Source organism: Ambystoma mexicanum, chromosome 7p (assembly GCF_040938575.1).
Source record: "Ambystoma mexicanum isolate Mex_15411 chromosome 7p, UKY_AmexF1_1, whole genome shotgun sequence".
Classification (NCBI taxonomy): Eukaryota; Metazoa; Chordata; class Amphibia; order Caudata; family Ambystomatidae; genus Ambystoma; species Ambystoma mexicanum.
In genome coordinates this window covers 645,692,588-645,708,686 of record NC_090939.1, presented here as the reverse complement: position 1 = coordinate 645,708,686, position 16,099 = coordinate 645,692,588, and the positions used below count along the sequence as shown (strand labels likewise).

The 16,099-nt window shown below is 44.2% G+C and overlaps 1 protein-coding gene across 1 annotated transcript; it reads left to right on the top strand.

Annotated features, from left to right (window-relative positions):
- Positions 1 to 2,076: 2,076 nt before the first annotated feature.
- On the top strand, positions 2,077 to 14,618 carry LOC138525547 (lysozyme g-like). The gene is made up of 5 exons (XM_069635593.1): positions 2,077 to 2,135; positions 4,137 to 4,235; positions 7,247 to 7,443; positions 7,581 to 7,719; positions 14,295 to 14,618. The coding sequence occupies exons 1-5, from the start codon at positions 2,093 to 2,095 to the stop codon at positions 14,426 to 14,428; spliced, it is 612 nt and encodes a 203-aa protein (XP_069491694.1). The 5' UTR covers positions 2,077 to 2,092; the 3' UTR covers positions 14,429 to 14,618.
- Positions 14,619 to 16,099: the final 1,481 nt, after the last annotated feature.

The following is a 16,099-nucleotide window of genomic DNA, read 5'->3' as shown; positions in this document are numbered from 1 at the left end:
GTAGGAAAAAGGATTATGGGTTCTCGGGCTACTGTGTAATTTAGGGGAATATCCTTTATTATAGGTCGCCTGTATTTGAAATGACTATTTTCTAGATATGTATCAGATTTTTGTGAAATACACATGGGTGTCACTGTCTGAATTCTAGGGAATGCATGGGTCTGACAGATCAGGAACGGCATAGTAACTGGTAGGGTAGAGACCCCCTCTGAGTCCACCACATACCACGTACCAAGGTGACAACTGTGTTCTGATTCCATCCCATTCAGTTCTCTCTGCTGATACTGGCAACAAGGGTCTCCAACCATACAATATGTGATGATAGTTTCTATTTATTTAGGCTTCTTGGAGTGCACCTACAAAACCAGACAATCACTTCAGATTGTGGGAGCAAAAAATGCATACGGCCAAAGAAATGAGACAGAAGTGCAGGGACGGGAAGGAGAAGCAAAGTAACAGAAATAGACGTTATGATGCAAGAGAGAAGAGTAGAGTCTTCGGGGTCATCGGATGTGGCAGTAAATGTCTTCATGTCGGTGATAGGAGGATAAGGAGTTTCATAGGGTAGGAGTTGGGCAGCAAACCATCTGCCTCCCAGGTATTGCTTTGAGGCTCTCGCAACATTTAGAAGGGCCGAGTCTGATGATATGGGGGGTCTTGCTGGCTGGTGGGCCCTGAAGAATTTCTTAAATATGCAGGACTTTGAGGGTGGCGTAGCTTTGTGAGTCACGCTAAAATGTTACCCTTAAAGTAAGAGGAATACATTATATATATGGACTTGTCTTCTGCTGTAGAAGAGTTTCTACATCTTGAAATTAGTTGAGATAAAAAGAACATCCAAATCTGATACTGGATCACAGGAACACTGTTCCAGTTAAATTATTTATTGTTTTTTGATTAAACATTGTCTGTTTGACACTAATCAAAGATTTTTTTGAACTGCATTTTTAATTTCATTTTAAGTTTGTTATCAACTGAAGTGATGAACACTCAGAACAGAGTTATTAAATTAAACAATTGAGGAATAACAAATGCAGTCAGATTTGCGCACATGCCTCTTATTGGTGCAGGGTTCCTGGGGTGCATTCCATCGTTGTAGACACTTTAGGGCTAATTTTCTAATTCCCTGGAGCATACAAATATTCTGAAAGTTAGGTATACAGTTTACAACTGTATTAAAACCTTGTACATGCTCTGGTGGAGTTTGGTGACTTTTGGAGACAGAACTGGGGCTTCCGACGGAAATGCCTTCCCACTGGCCTTTTCGGTGCCACATCCGATAACCAGAGCTGGCTTCACACCAGCATGCATGACCTTGTCATGCTGATGCAAAATCAATTGCTTCCCATGGAATCCGCCTGTTTTTCCATGGGAATTCATTTAAAATAATTTCTGCCAGTGCACAAACGGCAATAAGAAAATGCAACAAAACATGTCCATGTGTGATTATACCTGCTTCTATACTTTTTCTTTGACATTCATAGAGCAAAGAACTCACACCGCCTGGGGGACCTTTTTGCATGCAAGGGATAAGGGCGGCGGCCCCCTCCATGCAATTCCACTCTTTGCAAATTGTGCTCCGTGGATCTTGGTGACATAGACTCAGACGCGCAGCTGATTTCACACAGCTGTTTCAACAGTCGCTAGATGGCCACAACAAGCCCGGGGGTTGATTTGAATCACGACGAAAGACTAAGCAACCATGGAACACACTGAGACAACCACTTTCCCTGAACAAGAAACCCATCCACTTTAACACCCGTACCGACCAATGCCAATGTGATCTTCTACCAGAAACATCTGTACAAAACACAATGAACACATGTACATCCGACCAGGACCACCTTTGGATGATGACTTCCTTGTATAACAAAGATAGTGAAATACAAATTCAAAGGGGTGGAGTTTTTCAATGGAGAGCGAGAAAGAGAGACTGACATGAAACCCACACATTCAAGTGCCAACACACATGCATTCTATTTTCATTTTAGGATTGTATTGGTATCTATACTTTTAGTTCAGTATATTATAACATCTAGGTTTTGTTTTATTTGCTGTACCATTATAGGTGATATTTAAAGAAGCTGTCACGATGCTGGCTCTACTCAGCGCTCTGTGTCTAGCTGGGTCCATTGGTAAGTGTTACATATATGTACTAATTATTTACCAGTGTGTTAGCTTATATTTTCAGGTTCAGATCAACACCATGCCATTTAGGGGTGGGCCTTGGCTGAATTATCTTTTTTCTATGTCTGCATGATGATGTGTTCAAAAAAGCAAACATTCTGACATATAGATTTTAAGAGGATTTCCTTTTGCTGTAGGTTGAGCAGACACTCGCCTCGTGACATGCATTGAGTCATACAATCAGAGCATCTTACTCACTAAGAAATGGTTTGAGGCGCAGCCATACACACATGGTGGCAATTGTTTTTTGGCATTCATTTTCCTATGCATTCTGGGAAGGATACGTTAGCTATGGAAGGGGTGAGCTGTTGCGACAGCCTACTTTGCCTGATACAATAGAGCCAACTAAGGTACCTCCATTGCCAAACAAAAGGTGATAAACTCAGTCTACTATTATTTCAATGGTGGCAAATGGACCCCATTTGCTCTTACTACAGTCTCTTTGAAATACTACCTTTTCCAAGTATCATCACTGAACCATTAATTCCCTTTCCTCTGCTCAGAGATAGGCTCCCACCGTGACTGCTGCATCCTCTTTTTCTGTTACTACATGGGAAGGTGGTACTCAGACTCTGTTAATGTGGGGGCTCTCAGTGCAACCATACTGACAGCATTCTGTCCTACACCATCCTGAAGGTCCTGTGTCTCTATAGCTCTAATTGTTCAAACTGTGCTATGTCACGAAGCGTACATGGATTAAATATAGGCCAGGCATGAAAGATCTCTCCCAAAACCGCGTTATTAGTATTTCCTCTCAGGGTAACACAAACTAATCTCTTGGAGGCAAAGATATGTAAAAATATAAACTTAATTTTAATCCAGACAGTGGTTCAGTTAAAGGTGCTCCAAAACCCTGGTTAAACTCCAGAATGGTTTAACAGATCAGTGTCAATGGATGAGGGTCAAAGGGTCAAAAGCAAACATCCTCTCCTCACCCGGGTCCTGCTCTCTTTAACTCTTGTTAATCCTTCTCTCATCTTCCACCTCCTCTCTTGAACTCCTGCCACTCCGCCTCGCCTCTCTTCTCGCCCCTTTTCTCCAACTCCTAATGCTCCTCGTCACCTCCTTTCCTCTCTTCTCACACTCCTGCTAATTTTTCAATTCTTGATGTTCAGTCATCCTCTTCTTGCCCTCCTCCTATCTCCAACTCCTGGTGCTCGTTACCGCCTTCTGTTCTCTCTTTTTTCCCTCTTCCACTTCTCTCCAACTCCTGGCCACCACCCCTCTTCTTCAGCTTTCTTTGAATAAACTCCTTCTCCAAATACCCACTCTGCCCTGATTCAGCTTTCCCCCTTCATAGTCCTGACGCGCCAGTGATTGGCGGGCTAATCAGAGTAGCGTTTTCACATGTGGGATTTTTGCTGTGGAGCCTTCGGATTGGCAAAGCGGCACTGTGACTTAATTCCATGTAGATGTGCACGGCTCTACTGACTTTTGCGTCGATGGTCAGTGGAGCCAAAAACTTGGACTGGTCACCATCTTCGATTAACTCTCTCCTGCTATAGAAAGCTGAAGCAGACATCATGAGTTCCAGCCTCTAAGAGCTGAATCCTACATACTTGCATTTAATAAAGTTGTATTTTTGAAGTATAGTAGAAGTCAAACATAAAGTGCAGATACAAACTCTATCTTCCAAGCACATGTGGGTAAACGCATCATAAATGGCCTATTTTATGCAAAAGGCAAGGATGGGACGGTCGGCTGGGCATGCTGAAGGTGTGAAATCAAGGGGCATCCAACAGGAAGGCGCTGTGGGCAATTCTGCCTACCGCTGCACTTTCCAGTCACTGAGCAAGCTGGTACAAGTGTCCCACAGACTCCCAAAAGCAGGAACTCATAACAGTGGTGAACATGTATCGCTCAAATGCATTGCCATACAGATGTGTCACTTCATGACCAGTGAAAGAAGTTTTAACTCTGACACTAAGTTTCCTTTTTACTCTCCCTAGGTCTGTCCGCTGCATCTGGCTGCTATGGCAATATAATGGATGTCCCCACCACTGGGGCTAGTTGCCTCACTGCAAGCCAAGATAATCTACCATACTGCGGTAAGTACCTCTCAATTCCTGAATAATGTGCATATCTTGCTTCAATTGAACATACTCTTATGTGACAAAGTGAAATAAACTAGTCTCTGAATAACACAAACCTAGCCATATTCCACATGTTTGAATTGAGTTTGTCTAGTATATTGCCTCAGTCCATTGAAGCTGATTTACAACAAGAATAGGCAGGCACAATATTTACCTATCTTATTACACTGCAATCACACCCAACATAATCCCTTTTCAGTACCTATCCTCTTTAGTTCTGTCTCTTGGAGGTGGCTTCAGCCACCTGCAAAGAAAAGGATAATGGTATAAATGAAATGTGGCACGTTCTCTGGCAGTTGTGTTGGGATCCATGTGGCCATCAACGTCACCAATGGAGCATTGCCTATGCTATCTAAACGTTTGCCACAGTGAGGTCATTTAGAACACCACCTCTGGCTGGAAAAACAGCTGTCTGAAAAGGAATGGTCAATTGCAGCTTCTTGATAGTCTGCGTTACCTAAGTCTTGTCATACTAAAATGATTTAGAACAGCCATCGCTTCCTGCAAGCGCTGCTCTTTGAAAGGTCATGCGCCATGAAGCTGCTCCTGGGGTAACAAATAAAACGCTTCCTAGCCAAGCGTCCCTTTAAGCAATATAGTATCGCCACAAACAACACTGAATGAAAGTAGTTAGCTTTACTTATTTGAGGTGAAATATTTTTAGTTCCAATTTATGGATGACTTAACTTTTTTCTACATAAACATGCATGAAGATAAAAGAAAAGGTCCCACCTGTCTAATCTGCAAACAACGTGTTTCTCTCGTGCTTGTTAGTACGGTGATATGTTGCACTGCAGTACAGGCGTATAATTACAAACTCACTGATTCAAACACACATGAGGCAGCAATTAAAGCAACCTAAAACAAGTAATCTAAAGTAATCTGAAATAAACAAATGTCACCCAAAGTGATCAGAATCAATGTAAATGAGTCCAAATGCAACTCAAAATAATTTCATGTGAAGACATATAAAGTAACCTGAAGTAACAGAAAATACCGAAGTAATTAGCAATAAAAAAAAGGTAATCAAAGTAATAATCGACAGTAACCCAAAGGAAATTAAGTGATGCACAGTATCTGAAATTAAATTAATATGGATACTCATATTCAATGTCAAATATGGTGTCCGTTACTCAGAATAGACTCCACCTCAATAATCTATCCTCTGCTGCGAGCACAAATTCATTGGCCTGTAAATAGTGATAAGGATTGGCAAACTCAATGTTTTTGCCCTAGCTATACAGCCTTACCCATTGCAAATGGTATTAAAAATGTAGGTAAAAGGTGATTAGATTGGTTATTTTTTTGTAAAGAAAAGGTAAAGACTATAGGTACCATATCACTTTGGTTTGTAAAGGAAAGGTCAAGACCTGTAGTAAGATGTTGTTATTATCATTTGGATTGTTCATAGAACCTTTGAAAATGCAAAAGTTGTAATGTGAAAAATATATGAATCGGGGGATCGTGGCAAGTCTCAGGTCTGGTCTGTCCACTCCCCCTTTCTTTCCTGCTCTTCACTCGGGCCCAGGTGTGTGGTCTCGCAAGCTCTGCCTCCTTGGATTCTTGAAGGTTGTGATGACAGATCAAGCAACTAATCCCAATTAGCATTTGAGTTTAGAGCAGGTGATGTCTCTGCTTCCGGAAACGGTGGCCGGCAAGGTGTGGTTCATGTTTTAAGAACGCTGTAGCGCATCTTGACGTGCAATACTGTCCCTCATTTATGTGTGCTCAGGCTTATGGTCCTAATTTCCAATTTTGACCCATATTTTGGAAATGGGAACATAATAGGACATATAAGGCCTCATTCCAATTCTGGCGGTAGCCGTGCCGGTAAAACCGGCAGGCTGCTGCTGGACTTGTGTTTTTTTCCGGCGCCTGGCTTCACGGAAACACCAGGGCATTACAGCCCGACGGTCCGTGCACTCAGGCACCGGAAAATGTTACTCCCCATTCCCATTTCAGTCCCATAGTACTCGGGCGGGACGCAGCCGCCCGCAGACTCGGAGTGTGCCGGTCCGGTAACAACGGTGCCGGTAGGCTTACCGGCACCGTTGTTACCAAACCGGCACACTCGTAATGAGGCCCATAGACTGCATACACTGTGTGGTCTATACCAACATTATAACATACACATAAAATAATCACATTGCTTGGACTGTGGTCAATAACTTGCCAGATATTGTAATTGGTCATTTATAACAGCTTAATACCAAGAGATCTCTACGCGTGGATGCAGGGATCAAACCCATGTTTCTGCACGTCATCTTGCTTCCAAGACGAGCGTGTTGCCCCTGAGCTATCCTCCCAGATGGCTGCATAGCAAGCACTCTTCCACCAGGAGGGAGCAGGCAGGAGGGTTTCTCAAACAGGGCATTGCAGGTTGGAAAGTATGCAGAGGTGTCCCTTCGTGTGGGTGATTCCGATGGTAAGGAGATGAAATGGCGAATTCCCTGATGGGGAGCTACTGGTAGGAGGGGGCCATTCAGGGAATATCGCATGCTGGGTGAGATCTGATGGTGGGAGAGACCAGTGGCTTTCCCCTATGGAAAGCTGGCAGTGGGGAAGGAGGGGCAGTTCCTAGTCAGGAGCTACTGGTGGGAGAGAGCATCCAGGAGGAATTCCCTAATGGGATGCTTTGAGTGTGAGGGACCACGCGAGGGATGGTTAGTGAGAAAGAAGAGGCAAAGCTATTCCCAGATTGGGAAGATACTGAAAAGAGTGAGTCATGAGGGAATTTTTTCTCCAATCACCTCCTCTGCTCAAATCACAGGCGCAGTCTTTGAGATTACTGAATGTTGTGTCTGTATAGACAAGGAATAATTGGCCTTCCATTCTCATGGTGCCACCACCTGCAGCTCCTATCATCTTAATCCGGGGAACAGTTGATTACCAATAGTGTTTACTAATGCAATTATGAAAAATAGTACTGCACTTATGTCATCATTTCATTACTTTTGATATCACAGGCGTTGCAGCGTCCCAACAGATGGCAGCAACTGACCTCCCTGACATGAACCAGTACAAAGAAAAGATTTTGGCTGTTGCACAGAACTTGTGCATGGATGGAGCAGTGATTGCCGGGATCATTTCCCGTGAGTCGCGTGCGGGGGCGGTCCTGCAGAATGGATGGGGCGACAACGGACATGCGTTTGGTCTAATGCAGGTCAGAAACAAAAGGAAACTAGCCCTGACATTGGTTACATATGCCGACCCCACTGAACGTGCACTCGTTGCACTTCTCCACTTTTGTCTGATGGGATTAGTTGCCTGTAATATTAACAGCCTTGCCTTGTGTTCTAGATCGACATTCGTTGGCACTCAATTGAGGGGGCCTGGAACAGTCAAGAGAACATCAATGAGGGCACAGGGATCCTGATCAACATGATTGTAGCAATTTCAGACAAGTTTCCAAGCTGGTCTGTGAATGACAACCTGAAAGGTGTGTATCCAGGACAGAGAAATCTATGACTGTTGTTGCATTATTGACATTGGTAAAAGTCATGAACCCCTTCCTACCTGGGTATTAAATAATCACACTGTTGTCCAGTCCTTTTCTTCCCAGGCCCTTCCCCTTAAGTGTCCTTCCTTAAATCTGCCATCTTCCATCCTCCTTCCATTCTGCTCTCTTTTCTGCTCTCGATACTGGCACTATATTTGATCCCTCTCTGTCTTTCTCAAATCATATGCCCTTGTCCACACATGAAGATTTGCACTCCATAATCTTCATGAAATAAGTGCTTTTCTTAGGTTTTCAATCACTACCACTCTGATTCCGTATTATCCTTTCGTCTTGACTACTCTTCCTATCTTTTATTTATTAATTAATTCATTGGAATTTTTGTTCAACACTGATCCTATCCAGAGGCTCTCAGGGCACCTTACAGGGTTCAGAGTTTGAAAAGGTGGAGAGTGGCACAGATGCTACAAAATATGTTCAGGATAGGATAGGAAGATTAGGCTAGACACTCAGTAACAGGGGAGATGGAGGGGCAGGATTATGTGCGGGAATACAGGTATGTCTTTTTGAAAGTGATGATGGAGGGTGCAACGCAGATGTAAACAGGTAGGGTGTTCCATACCCTGGGTGCCCGCTGGGTAAATGCTTGTTTTTGTGTTCCTGTTAGTTTGCAGAGTGGAATGTGTAGGAGATGATCGGTTGCTTGTCTGCTCTTTGTGTGGGTGATGGGTTTGTGTTTGTCGTAAAGGTAAGATGGAGTTTTGTGGTGGATGGCTTTGGAAGCAATGCAGAGTTCTTTGAAGGCAATTCTTTGGGGCACTGGGGGTCAGTGGACCTGGGCAAGAACTGAAGTGAGGTGTGAATGTTTGGGTAGATGCAGGATGAGGGGCATGGGTGCTATTGGGGAGTACAGTTAGTAGAGCATTTCCGTAGTCCAGCTTCGAGAGTACCATTGCTTGGATTGCAGTGTGGGAGTTGTGAGGAGGAAAGATGTGTCTGATCTTTCGTAGGTGGCGTAGTTGTAGGATGCATGTTCTGGTGAGTTAAGAAAAATGGGGGTAGATGGTGAGCCCAAGGGATTTGGCAGGTGTGGAGAGGGATATGTGTGCGTTGTCCATGGCGAGTTCTTTGATCTAGGGTGTGAGTTTGGGTTCGTGGCTAGGGGGCAGATGAGGCGGTATTCTGTTTTGGAAGGGTTGAGCTGAGGAGGTGGTTGGCCATCCATGTGGAGATAGTGGAGAGACAGCTTTTGAGGATGTGGAGTTGTGAGGGGGATACGATTTGGAAGTATATTGGTGTGTCATCTGCGTACTAGTTGAAATGGGCATTGTGTTTCTTAAGGGTCTGTCCAGGGGATTCAACATATAGGTTGAAGAGGAGTGGAGATAGTGAGGAGCTTTGCAGTATGCCATACTTGTGCAGGGTGGGCTTGGATCAAAAATGGGGCATGGAGACACATTGTGCCTGTCAGTAAGGTAGGAGGTGAACCAGTCAAGGACGATGCCGTAGAGTTTCATCCCGTGGGCTAAAATGTCGGGTAGAATGGTGATGTTGATGGTGTCAAAGGTTGCACAGAAGTTAAGGAGTACTAATAGTGCTGTGTGTCATTTATCAGTGATGTTGTGGAGGTCATCGAGGATGTGAAGCGTAGCTGTCTCTTTGCTATTTTTAGGACGAATGTCAGATTGGAAGGGGTTGAGTAGGTTGTTTGTGGTGGTGCTAATGCAGTTGGGTAGTGACAAATCATTACATGATTCTGGGTAGGTATGGCAGGATAGAGACAGGGTGGTAATTTCCATGGAGTGTGGGGTCGAGAGAGGTTTTTACATCCCTCTTATGATCTCTCACCTCTACAATCCACTTCTGATTCTGCCATGCAATTATGTTTCCTTCTTCATCCAAACTCCTCTAATCCACACTCTTTGCTCCACCAGGTCTTTTGCCCTGGCCAGCTCAAATTTTGTTATATCCGTAATGTATTCAAATCTGTTCATGGCCTTGATCGTTCTTATTAATAATCTCATCACTTTTTTACTAATTTTCTTTGATTGTCATCTCACCATTTGATAACTGTCTTTCATCCCTCAATTACACTTCTGCTCGTTCTCTCTATTTGCCACCACACGTTGGAATGCCCTCCCCTTTCTTCATTTTCAGTCTCCAACACTGAATACATAACTTACTTAAATCTGACCTTCTTTCTTATTCCCACCTCTAAATTTCATAAGCTCTGTTACTCTGTTTTTAATTTTCTCCACAGCATTTTAACAAAAGCACTGTATACATTAAAATACATAAATAAACATTGTAGAAGTCATAATACCCTGTGTTGGTGCATACAGGCCTTCACATTGCTCACACATGTTGACTTGTGCTTACAGTCGTATCCTTGGGGTGATTAATGGCTCGATAAAGATCTAATTATGGCCCAGTCTGGTTATTTTCTCTTTGTAATGCAATGCAATGAGTCACACATTGCTCACCGAAAGATGGGTAAGAACTCTCCAGAATATGTCTCCTATTTCAATTAATGTTAGTAGTCAATATGATAAGATTGACGGAATGAGTTTGGAACGTTGCAATGATTTGAAGAACAACATTATTTGAAGTGGTACGCATCCTATTTGCATGACTGAAACCATACCCCGGAAGCAGGCATAGTATCGGAAGTGTGTGGTTTAGGTAAATGTTTGCATGCCATACCACCACGTGAGAGACCACGAGCAGAAGATCGCCAATCTGCATGACAGTGAGTGATTTCTTACACCTAGTGTATAACAACGCTATTGGCATGAGAGTGTAGACTGAGAGAAAAGGGCTAAGAGGAAGGTTACAAAAGGTGCTTTTAGTAAATACAGCAGACATTTTGGAAAGGAGAGTTTCCCAGCCTGACTTAATGGGGAATTCTCTATCGTAAAGCATCTAACACAAAAATGGTGTTAAAATATGCGTCGCAACACCTGGAAATGCTCTTCGTACCTCGCCAAATGATGCCAATTCCTGCAATATGACAGAAATACCAGCCAGTCATATTCCATATGATGTCAATATCTGAGAAAATCATTAACATACCTAGAAAATGCTGGTAGCCAGACAATGGCAACAACTGATATATTGTGTAAGTACATGGCCATATAATTGTATTGTCGGGCAAATACCTACGCAAGAGTCACAACCGTTGCCTTTGCCAATGTTTGTTTCACTCTATGTATCTCTAGAAGAGTGGGCATTTAACAAAGCAATGCCTCAGTTATGTATGTCCATTGGCTAGGAGCTCCCAAAACTGTTAGCCAGAGAAAGTGGTCAGCAGTAACTCTGGATCTGTGGCCCTTTCTGGTTTGCCCCGCTGGGGTGCCCAAGTTGTTGCAGGATAAGAGGCTACACCCTTCATTTGTGTAGGTTCAAGAAATCACAGAGGCAAGAAGTGGGCTCAAAGAACTTAGGTTGCTCACTCGTACCTGTAGGCAGGGCAGGAGTTGTGCCCCTGATTTGCCTCAATAGTGCCAATTTACAGCAGTAAAAGAGCCTGCTCTATTAGCAGGTTTGCCTATAAAGCCAAGTGAAGCTGCTAACATTGGGCCCCATTAGGAGTTTGGAGGTAGCCATGCCGTTTTTTAGCGGCATGGCTACCTCCAAACCGGGTACCAGGTCCGGGTCCCAAAAATAGGGAATTACCGGGCCATGCCGACTTCAGCGGGGCCGGTAATTCCCATTCTCGGGACCCGCTACATTCCAATTCCCATTTGAGCCCCCATAGGGCTCAATGGGAATGGGGAGAATGCTAACAATGGGCCCGTTAATGATGGGCATGTTGTTAGCATCCTGGTCTGCTAGCGGGTCCCGCTCTGCACATCTGGTCTGACCAGGCGTGAAGAGCAGGACCCGCTGCAGACATGGTAATGTGGCGGCCCAGAATGAACGGTGCCAGTCCCTTACCGGCACTGTTCATTCTGCGGCTGCCAGCCTCGTAATGAGGCTCATTGTTTTAATATGTATTTTAGGTCTTGGTTTCATATGCTCAAACCTGGAGGTCCTATAGCACTGTGTCATAAATTATAAAAAAAAAAACTCTCATGGGCGATCTGTTTGCCTATCCTGAACACACAGTAAATCACAAAAAGTAAAAACATTTTTTGCAATTCAGCTTGTCCCTGTTTCTTTGGCTAGGAGATTAGATAGTACATTAAGCAGTGGTCCCAGAAGGATATCTGTGATTTGATCGATAACGAAATGTCAGAAGGGGAATAAAACAAAAGATATTTGTTCGAAAATAACTTTCGTCTTTTGTCACCCATGGACATTTCCAACAACCTGCTCCCTACCCCCACACCCTTCCTAACCTTTAGGCGGCACACCTCTCTGTGTGCGACGCCTCTGCCATTCCTCTGCAACGCCAGTTCCCTCCACTTCGTGCAGGGGAACCGGCGTGGCAGGGTCCTTTTTTCTCTTTTACTTTATGTCGTAGGCCACGGGGCACACCCCTGCAACCTCTGACGCGATTACAGTGAACAAGAGAGAGGGAGACACCCCAGTAATAGCAGCGAATGGTAGAGGTATTCACATGTTTTAGCTTTAAGTAATTATCATAAATATGAAATTCAAACACATTTACGATTCAAATTATTATTTTTTTCATTTTTTTACGGATTCCGTCCCAGAAATATGTGTGTAATCTAAAGTCACAGTTTGAAATCCTAACTAGGCTGCCTCAGCCCTTTATTCTTTCGATGTCAATAAAATGAGTGCCATTAATTTGGGTAAAGTGACTATTACGGCTTTTAGAAGCAGAGCAAATCTAGCACGAGGTGGTATACAAAATCCTTAAAAAGCCTTAAAAAGCAGTGTGCCACTCAGCACATCAGGTGCTACTCGATTGACTGATCTTGTCCTTGGTCTTCCCACTTACATGGGCTAGCCGAACTACACTCAAACAAACCCACCCAACATAATTAACACTTTCATAGTACAAACCGTCGCAGGCACTGGACCTTACCCCTACGGGTACAAGAAGCCAGTGCACATAATTGACCCATCTGCAACCCAACACATACAGATGCCAGTTTCTCCTGGTTCTGGACCTATCCTATCCCTCTACCCTCTCTAACCAACCCTGTCCTCGTTCTTACAGAGCCACATGAGCGCCGGGAGTCTGCCCCTGTTTGGTAGCAGTATAAGTCTACATAACATTACATAACAGGGTGTTCCTCATTCCCATCACACCACTTCCTTCCCGCCTCTGCCTTTAGCCACAGTGCCTCTGAGGTACTGCAATGTGCTTTCAACCTGACAGTAGTGTGGGCACAAAGCCACCAAGCTTTGATTGCTCGGTGGCAGTATTTTTATGGCTTTTTCTAGTTTGACCTTCAGTCTTCCTAAAGTTAAGGCAATTGGTAAGCACCCAGCCATGCAGCTGGGTCGTAACAGAGTTATACCTGCAGTCCTGCTGGCAACATGGGCAAGTATGTGCTCTTTGAATTCCTTATGTGCATTCAGTGAGGTCCCAGAAATCGGGCTTCAGGGTACATAACTGTTCATACTGCAACGCAGGGCCGCGCTTTAGCACTTAAATAACGCAACACACTCGACTTCTGCGCATCAATCTGTTATTTTTTCCAGGCAAAATTCATCCGAGAAGGGGAAGAAATATAGGCCCTTACACTTACTTTACCCATATACCCAAGTTAGCTTATAAAGAGGCAAGTGTTATCTGAATCCCTCTGTGTGCCCTTATTAATCACTATCACACCTCCAATCACAACGCTTTATTAAAAGTGAAACCTGGCCTTTATTCTAGAAATACCTCGTTTGTTATAGGATATTTGACTGCTACTAACTGCCAGAATACTCGGTAAAGCAAGTACGCCCGCTGGCTATTAAAGAGCAGAGTTGGAAACTCCTTCATATAGACTTAATTGTGAATGTGAGGTACAGGGCAGGTTCACTGAGCAGGTTCCACTGTAGTGACGTCATAAACCATCCAGGTGCAGCTCAAGTTATTTACGCTCTCTTGGGAATTTGAGGGGGAATTCAGAGGCCCCAGTTCTAGGTGCAAAATAACATGAAATTCAATAGCCTATTTGAACCCTTGTGCAGCTCCCCTCCCACTTCTTGAGCTCTCAGAGTATTGCAGTGAGTAAGAAGCAGAGGAGAACAAGCAGTGGATGAAATGTACCTGAGACCACACCCACTTCCCGGCTGATCTCTACCCCTGGCCCAGCTCTTTCTTACTGGCCATTGATTCTCTGGTTTCTCACAATGGAGTTGGGGGGAACAGTGGGCACGACAGGTACCTGTACTTGTGTGTGAACGGCTTACCTGTGGCAACCGGTTTTGGGGTCTCGACCACCAGCCTCCAAGAAAGCCACTGGGGCCAGGCTGCAGATGGTTACATGTATCATGGGTCTGGGTAAGACAGTGCAGACAGCAAAAGCCAATGAGTCAACTTTATGCAGAAGGGAAGGCCTCAAGGTGCAGTGTGTGTAGCATGTGCATTGCTTATTCTTGGGAAAATCATTGAGTTCCTGCTCATGTTCTTTCATCTCCCTTTTTATTTTTAGGAGGAATTGCTGCATATAATGCTGGTCCTGGGAACATCTACAGCTACTCTCAAGTAGATCAGTACACAACGGACGGGGACTACTCCAATGATGTGGTTGCCAGAGCCCAGTATTACAAGACTCAGGGTTACTAGATGCTGATTTGACATAACCTTCCCTTTCTGAAAAGCCATAATCTACTTATTACTTTACCATGAAAATGATTTAAAAATATGATTTTCAGAATTCACTTAGAAAGTCTTAAGTACTGTCATCAAAAATGCTAACACTTTTTTGATCATTCCTTGTTAATACTCTCAACCAATAAAAGTTATTTCTGCATTATTGTTGGTGTGATTGGCTGGCACTCCACACTCTCTATTTATTGGTTCCATGTAATAATGTCCCCTCAAAAATATCGGCATGCAAAGAAATCACGGAAAATTGCAGTTTTTTGGGGGGACATTATTACATGAAACATGCGGGGGACACCCCCGCAACCCCAAACCCTTTTTTATTTTTCATGGGAAGCGGGGGACACCCCCGCAACCCCTGTCCCTATATATATGGTCACCTATATAATGTCACCACAACCTTTTCCCGGTGACATTATATACAGCGACCATATATAGGGATATTATTACCTGATGCCTATTTATTGTCGTGCAACTTCGATAAATGATTTTAAAGAATTGTCAAAGAAAAAGCTAACATCCTGGTCAAATCCACGGGGACATAACTTGGAAGGTTCCCTCAAGTTTTCTTATAACTCCTGTCCAACAGTACATGTTGTACGCATTTCGATGACACTAGGTTGCAAACCTGCTGTAGCTCATCAGAAGTAGAGAAGGTCTTCACTTCTGTCCTGTTACTTTATTTGTATTTGTGTTTATTTATTGAGGATACTGGTGTTTCAAAAGGAAGCATGTGCAAAAGGATTAACACTCAATCCTTAATCAGAAGCCATACAATTTAGGGAGCGAAAGATGGTGGCAGGCCATTGGGTGATGCAGGGCATGCGTTAGAGAGACTTCAGACAGGAAAATCCATGATACCAATTGGATATGAACAGGCTAGAATACATTAATAATTGGAGAGCAGAAGGGTTTAAGCTCAAAGAGGAGGAATAATGTTAAGAATGAGGAGCTAAAGTGCGGTTTTGAATGAGTGGATAATGGGAAAGTTTTCACATGGAGAATGTCGTTCCTGTAAAATGGGACAAGGAGGGAGAAGAAGCGGAGTGTGCGGGAACAGAGGGAAGATAAGGACAGACAGATTAGGAGGTGAAGAAGGCCAGCGGGTGCTCAGCAGAGCGGTTTGAATGGGCCTCATTACGAGTATGGAGGTAGTCATGTCGCTTTTAGCGGCACGGCTAACCCTATACCGGGTACCGGGTCTGGGTTCCAGGAATGAGGAATTACTGGGCCCTTCCGACCTTGGAGGGCCCGGTAATTCCCTTTCCTGAGACCCGAACCCGGTGTATCCCCATTCCCATTTGAGCCCCCATAGGACTCAATGGGAATGGGGAGGATGCTAACAACGGGCACATTAATGACGGGCCCGGTGTTAGCATCCTGGTCTGCTAGCGGGTCCTGCTAAGGACGCCTGGTTTTACCAGACGTCCTTAGCGGGACCCGTGAGCAGACCTTGTAATGAGGCGGTAGAGGGTTAACGGCGCCGGCAGCTCTACCGGCGCCGTTAACCCTCTACCGCCTTCCTCGTAATGAGGCCCAATGTTTGCAAGGCTGTGGGGAACAAGTCCATGTAGGGATCCAAAGACAAGCATTAGAGATTTGTAGAAAGATGCACTCGCATAGAGGGCCAAT

Bases quoted from the DNA above. Each gene is read 5' to 3' on its own strand.
- LOC138525547 (XM_069635593.1), top strand. From the start codon at position 2,093: ATGCTGGCTCTACTCAGCGCTCTGTGTCTAGCTGGGTCCATTG. The intron at 4,236-7,246 runs GTAAGTACCTCT...TTGATATCACAG, and splicing joins AGATAATCTACCATACTGCG to GCGTTGCAGCGTCCCAACAG. The intron at 7,444-7,580 runs GTCAGAAACAAA...CTTGTGTTCTAG, and splicing joins ATGCGTTTGGTCTAATGCAG to ATCGACATTCGTTGGCACTC.